At 48.4% G+C, this 7259-nt stretch overlaps 1 protein-coding gene across 3 annotated transcripts in view; it reads right to left on the reverse strand.

Moving 5' to 3' along the window:
- LOC109294022 (protein argonaute-1) overlaps window positions 1–7259 on the reverse strand; it is a 48263-nt gene that overhangs the window by 16546 nt on the left and 24458 nt on the right. For all 3 annotated transcript variants that reach the window (XM_019512209.1, XM_019512208.1, XM_019512210.1), the window contains exons 7-12: window positions 6800–6887; window positions 4858–5005; window positions 4441–4560; window positions 3079–3201; window positions 1986–2119; window positions 262–446 (exon numbers count right to left, since the gene is read on the reverse strand). In XM_019512209.1, coding sequence (XP_019367754.1) covers window positions 262–446; window positions 1986–2119; window positions 3079–3201; window positions 4441–4560; window positions 4858–5005; window positions 6800–6887 — 798 coding nt within the window. The remainder of the gene's footprint in view (window positions 1–261; window positions 447–1985; window positions 2120–3078; window positions 3202–4440; window positions 4561–4857; window positions 5006–6799; window positions 6888–7259) is intronic.

The following is a 7259-nucleotide window of genomic DNA, read 5'->3' on the forward strand; positions in this document are numbered from 1 at the left end:
GCAGTTCAGTCCCAACAAAAAGTTATTTTCACTGGAATCCTCTTTCAACATGAAAAATATTGCTATTTAAGGTGAAACATTATCCACCATCCTGGATATAGGGGATGAGACAAGACTCGCTGCAGAACATTCAATGTAAATCGGTCTTCAAACTGGGAGGGGGAGTGTCATAGGAGGAGCCGCTTGCACAATGGCACTGTAGAGACTACAAGCATTTCTTGTAGTCCATCCCCTACCCCGGGGTGTCCCTCACAGACATACCATACACCGGTGTTTTCCCTGGTAGGATGACAATGATGAGCTGGAGCCCTGAGTAGGTGTTTTTGAGGTGTCGGAACATGGGCTCCACACTGTCTGCGCCCTGGGCATATTTACAGAAGCATGGCTGTCCCTGGATTGGCATCCCTGCATCCTTGGATATCTTGCGCAGCTGGTCTGTGAAGTTCCTGTACCAGGACAGAAAGCGGAAGTCAGTCCCTGAGCAAATTCTTCCTCAAACCTACACCGTCGGAGCTGGCACACTGCAGCACAGGGTGGAAAAGGAGCCCATTTCATTCCCCTTGCTCTAGTTGACCTGTAGTTCTTATAGGAACCAGCAAACCCAAGAAAGATGGAAAAGGGAAAGGGTACCTCAACCCAGTCCTGCACTTAGCATGCTTAGAGGCCAAGTGCAGAATGGCTGGAACAAACCATTGCTGGCTGAATGGCTCCAGTCCAGCAAAGGTCTCCTTGCCTGCACAGCTAGTAATTTGTTCTAACAGGTGAATGAGTTCTCTTGAGTAAGATCACTCTATAAAACTGATCTGGGCTGGCAGAGTCCCATAATTTTGCCAGAGCTGAAGCAAATCATTCACCTATCACTGAGCTTCAGACATTAAGTGTTCAGCACATGCATGCAGTCAGACTATTGTGTAATGTTAAGTTTCTGATTTGCTTCAAACATCCCAGCAAGAAGCCCCATAGCCCATCAGCTCCAGCTGGCTCTGTTATGTTGCCCTGCCTTTTTAAGGTCACATAATGACAAACTCCCTTTTATCAGCACCACCTCAAGCATCCCAGCGACTCCATTAAACCTGTTCACAACTGTCCCAACTATTGTAGCCAGTGGCCATGGCATGTCTACAGCTCAATGCTCTACCAAGAGTTTAAGTGTAGATTAAGGCAGTGACCAATATGCAAGGAAATAAGACCAGCAAGCACACAATTTGGTGCTGGATTCATGTCGGAATTCACAGGAAGGATTAGCTCCCAGTACAACCCCAAGTCACCAGCAGCACTGCCAGACACAAAGCCAAATATCATTTCTCAGTCTTACCAGATTGTTTACTGGGGACAGAACCCAGGAATTTTCAAGCCTTCCCAGAGGACAAGAGTTCAGAAGCTGACAGTCCGTGTTTGGGCTTCTAGAGAAATGCCAAATAAGCAGCCAGCTCTGGAGGGTTACAACACATTGCCAGTGCACCCCTGCCCATACCTAAACAGCATCATGGATGATGCACCCCCAAAGGTTTAAATGCTCAGAGCAGGAGGGGTGGAAATATACTCTGCCTTTTTAAAGAACCCTTCTACCCTTAGATGAAGGCAGAAACAGCCCTGTTGCTTCATATTCCACAGCACAGAGCAGACCACCAAGGCTGAATCTTCCTTAATAAGGCAGACACAGCAGGAGGCTCTCCAGAGACCAGACAAGTTTAGAAGGTTGGATGGGCAGAAAGGAAACCCATGGGCTGCACTGAATTCCAAGGTAAGCCTGAAACCAGGCAAGAAATTCCCATTTGCCAGACAGAAGGTGACAAAAGCTGACTATCAAACCCTGAGGAGTACAAGCAGAGAAGTTTAAACCTAAAAGCTTCCAGCTACTAAAAGAGGAGCAGGGTGTTGAGAAAAGCCGGGTGGCTCTTTGAGAAGTTGCTTTATTCAAGCATCTGGGCACCCTGAATCCTGCTCTGGCTTTCCCCTCCCCACTGCCACTCCCAGCTCCTTACTTCAGCACCTCTTCTCGACACTGCTTCTGAGGGGCAAAGCATGCGATGGCCCACACTTTGATCTCAATGCCGTTGTAGAACTGCTTCCCGCGCATATCCCACACGCCCTGGTTGGGAGTGGCGATCGCCCGGTTCTGCAAGGCAAGCATCCAGAAGGAGTCATGTCACTGACAGACAGCTGGCACCACAAACCCAGATCTGAGGCGCACTCTGCCCAATAGAAAAGGCAACCTGTGGATTCCCCAAGCCTGCCACCCTGGCATGGGAAGGAATATAGCAACATGGCTGCCCGTAGAGTGATGGGAACAGCTCGATCCCACTATGGTTAAGGCCAGGAAAGAACTTAGAGAAAAACCTTTCCAGTGACCAAGTCACAAAGTCTGCCCCTGGCAGCAAGCTACGTGCCTTGGTCAAAGAAGAACCACTCAACTGCAAAAATCTCCCAGCCCTTCATAGGCTTTTGGAACTGGATGATCAGAGGCTTGGAAGCCGGAAAGGGCATTTTTCCTCTTCCACGAGTGAGTCAAACCTAGTTTGGACTGAATGCGACCTGAGGTCATTTCTGTCTGACTGCTGAGTAGCCTTGTGTGACAATTACCTCTTGGTCTCAAAAGGTTCTGAGGCCCACATACAATGGGTTGGAGGAAACCAAGGGGCCGGGATCAACACACGGATAAGCTCCAGATTTTAGATCTGGATCTGCGGTGGGGAAAGGCCAAAGAATTCATCCACAAAGCTGCCTGTGGCTTTGATTAAAAGCACCTTGTGTGCTTGATTTGGGAGAAGCCTTCATTTAAAAAAGGAAGGGAAGGGAGGAAAACACGATTAAGCTCTACTTGTACTTCAATATATCCCTGATGGTGAGGCTGGGATTTGCAAAATGGATTTGTTGCTGTAACTATCCAAGGCTGCTTTGAAAATCCCAACCTTGAAACCCCAGTGTAAAGATTAGATGGTTTGCTTCTGTTCTTAACACACCACATATCAGTCCCCAAAGCAGTGAGTTTTCCAGACTCCAAATTGTGACAAAAGGACTTCCCAATGGTCTTGAGATGGACAAACATGTGTCCATGTCAAGGTGCCCCCTGCTTACCCGTCCTCCATACTGTAGGATTGGCGCAGGAAGGACCCTCCCGGTCACCTCCGTCATGTCATCCTTCACCTTTATCCCAAACTCCTGTATGTACGGATCTAGGTTGTAACTGGCATTTTTCATCTAGGGGAGAAGAAAAGGCCAGGAAGAAGGATTAAGAGAGACACCAGTTCAGATCCTGACAGTTAACTATTTAGCCCCTCTTGGGAGAGCAGGACAGAGAGGCACCTATGCATATACTTAAAACTGACCAGACCGATCTCACCAAGAGTGGCCTGAGCAAAGACAAGGCTGTTGCTCAGAGATGACACTGCTGAACAAGGAGAGGAAAGCAAAAGCTGCTCGAATGCTCTGGAACTAAAGTCTCTGGCAAGATTTTGAAAACAAAGGGGAAAAATCTGCTCAGTACTGACCCCAGTGGAACTAACTTTGTATTCATCCCAGTGCAATGGAGAATAGAAGTTACGGCTTCACAGGAGAGGTTCAGCCTGGCAGAAAACAGACATTAAAAGCCCCAGCAGAAATATCAAGTAGTCACCGGATTCTGGAGCTTGGAATCATATCTTAAAGTAATGGGCCATAACCTGACTCCTCACCATGAGCCAGCTGCACTAAATGCTCTTCAATTCCCTGATGTGCTGACTTTCCCCAAGAGTCAAGCAACCCTTCCAGCATTATCGCATCCTGACCACTGCTTTCAGCAGCCTGTCTCCAAGATGGCCAGCAAGAATGAACACTATTCCTGAAGCTTTCAAACCTTCCATTCACTTCTTAGCTCTAGTTTCTTCTGGTTTGAGTCCATCAATGACAAGCCCTGAATCAGGTCCCTGCACCATGTACAGTTTCCATGGTCACTCAGACTTGGCTTTATTTAGTGCAAGTTTACATTCAGACAGATTTCCTCTCTACATTCATTGCATATTACTAGAGGAAGCAGACTGTGTGCCACTAATTCCTTTTGAATGTTTTATGGTTGTTGAGGACACTTCAGGTGGCCAGCTTTGAGATAGCCAGGAACAAGCTCAGCAAGACTGCATGAAAAGACTCAAGGTATATCAGTATAAGATAATTCCAGGGTTACATTCAGAGTTAAAATTACAGCAAATGCAGCTCACTTACACTGCTATAGGAGGAGACAGATGTAACAGTTAAATGGCAACAGCTGAAGTCACTCTGGAGCATACAAGTCCCCATTCAAAAACAGTTTAGGTTGCAGGTGTTCACAGCCACAGTGTGCCTATTCTGTCACCCATATTAGCTGATACCCATCCCCCAGAGGACTCTCTTAGTCCTCTGGATGAAAGCTCCTTTTTCTCCCCACACAGCCCCTCCTAGAAGAGGCCAGGGGCAGGCGCTACATACCAGGCGGCTAATTTCCTCTTGCCTGTCTGGGGCAGACCTTGCTGTTGCCTTTATCATGGTTGACGTCTGATTGTCTGTTAGCTTCTTGATGCAGCGCTGGCCTGCCACAATGTTACACACCTGTAAGGTGGAGAACAGGAGACAGCAAACAGCAGCATGTGAGAAACCCACTGGGCAGCAGAACCACATAACCTACACCCACCCCACGTGGCCGAGAGCGCAAACGATCCTTGCTACAGCCCCAAGTAACAGCTGGGCCCTTCAAGCTTAAGCAGCAGATCCAGTCAGCCTCAAGGCCTAACACCACCTTCCAAAACCCTTTCCAAGCTGCAGTGACTGTGAACTGATCTCTCCTGTTCTCAGCTAAGAGGCCACAGAAGGAGAGCCTCAGGCCCAGGATGCAGGACTGGCACTCACCTCCAGGGGCAGATATGTGTGCTTCTGTTCCTGGCCAACCTGCAGACAGGGTAGGTGGGGGTATTTCAGCTGCAGGTTGTATTTCTGCTTGAAGTACTGAGCCACTGTGCACTCCACCGTCTGGCCACTCTCCAGCTGCAGGGGGAACCTGGAGGAGGGGGAAAAAACTGCTAAGGCTGCACCCAGTCAGATAAGAAACCTTACATATTTCTGAAGGCCAACAGCTTCCTGACAGCAATGACAAAGGAGTCAGCCAGAAAGCAAGAGGTGACACTTATGCAAGTTAGTGTAGGCATAATCTGACCCTTGGTTTGCATTGAGGTTTGCACCCTACATGCTTCTCTCACCAGCCATGTTAAAAACAGGGCAAACCTTCCACTATGCGACACCATGGCACAGGACGTGGAAATATGGCCGGTTACAGGGGGTTGCATTTGCTCAGCTGCCCTTTGCAGCAGCACAGCTGGGCTCAGAAAGAGATGAATTTCTTTCTGCTTGCAACAGGGCACTATCACAAGAGAGACCAGAAAGGGGGACTGCAGCACTGAAACCTGAACTCCTGCTGCCAAGAGACACATCAAGAAATGCCATCTCACCGAGGACAGGAATGTTCAACTTCCTTGCTCCATTAGTGCTAGCTGTTCCCCAGCTCCATAAAGGGTTTCAGGAGAACTCAGAATTGCCCCAGTATTCTCAACAGGACCAGAATTAGGACAGCACACATGCTGTGAATCCCTTGTGCAGGCAGCATGTTTTCCAGCACTGGCCCACGCTCTCTGGGTCAAAGGTTCAAATGAAAGGGACCAAACTGCAGATTCTAGAGGAACAGAGAAGCTGACTGGGAGCAGAGTGCTGGGTGGGGGAGTAAAGCCTCTTGTACTGCGTCCTGGACCACGCACAGAAGCAACCTCGAGCCAACGTGGCTCACATCCAGAGGGATTCGCGAAGCTGAAGAGAGGAGCATGGGGGAGATTTGCTGGGGAACTGCAGCCCTCCAAAAGGATGCTGCCTTGCCCTGGATCTGTTCTTCCCAATGTTTTACATGTCATTTTTACCAACACAGCAGACAGCTCTATGGGGAAGTCAGATGAAGCTTAATGGCACTGATGCAATAATTAGGGCTGGCCAAATGAAGAGAAATACTAGAAGGGAAAGAGTTTTCTCCCCCAAGGCTTTCTTTCATTGTGTCCATTTTGTGTATGGCAACAACCAAAATAATGTGGTTTTCAAAAATAATTGTTGTTGATCGTTCAACCCCCCCACCCCCAAAAAAACAACCCCAACAACCCAGTGGCACTACCCAAAAAAGGCAAACTTCCTTTAAGGCCAGCTCTAACTATAGGACAAGATATGCTGAAAAAGCAATGACTGAAGTGCTGCCCTAATGCAATGCACATTTAGGCAAATAGTCGCCAGAGACTGACACAGGAGCCCCCTCCAACCACAGCCTATTCATGAGCCAATTCCACACCCAGTGTTCTACGGACTCCGCTACTGCTACAATTCACAGACCTCTACAGAGCCCAGCTGTACTGGTGAGTCCTGAAGAAGCTCTGGACGGGAGGCACTATCTCCACTTGTGTGCAACACCCTTAACACGCCTGCAGAGTTGCACATGGGAATTTAACAGGATTCGAGCCTCCTATTCTGCACAACACTGTTTTTGAGCTGAGAAGAAAACCAAATGCAGGGAGGTACAAGCACAGACAGCTTGTAACATGCCTTTCACCAGCACCCATCTCTTATCATGTATAGCATGTTACATGCAGACAGGCAAGCCATCCTGTGTGGAGCATCTGGGGAGCAATAAAACTATGCAGCTCCTTTGCCTGTCACATGTTAGAGTTTTCCTTCTGTATCTCAATGACATGGCCAACAGCTGCTAAGTAACAAGGAGAAGAGCTTAGAGATTTTTCCAAAGGCATCTTCCCACCCGCCTTACGTTTGGTGACTGGCTGGTCGCCTGGTAACGTTACACACACGGTATTTCCTCTTCATCTGTCCACAGTGGGTCACCTCTACTTTCAAACCTGATGCAAGAGATAGAAAAAGTGTCTGGTAAATACGGGGAGCGGCTGTGCACAGAGTTCATTTCCGCTCAAATCCCTTCTACATTACACATACTTTAGTTAGCCCTCTGCAGACCGAACACGCGTGCAAAAAGCCAACCCTAGGATGCAAGCATGTGCTGACCAGTTAGGAAGGTGCTAGAATGCTAAGAATTAAATTCAAGGTGTGGCAGAAAGCCACCTTGGTTTCTCCCCAAAAATCTCTGCCCTGTGACACTGTGATTTAAATCTCTGTGCTGTGACCATTCAATTAGGATGGGCCCAGCACACAGGGGACCACACCCTCAGCCTGTCTCTTTAGGGAACTTGAGCTGGCTGCATTCCTGAGGGAGG

This window comes from Gavialis gangeticus, unplaced genomic scaffold (genome assembly GCF_001723915.1).
Source record: "Gavialis gangeticus isolate Ggan-Ray unplaced genomic scaffold, GavGan_comp1, whole genome shotgun sequence".
Taxonomy (NCBI): Eukaryota; Metazoa; Chordata; order Crocodylia; family Gavialidae; genus Gavialis; species Gavialis gangeticus.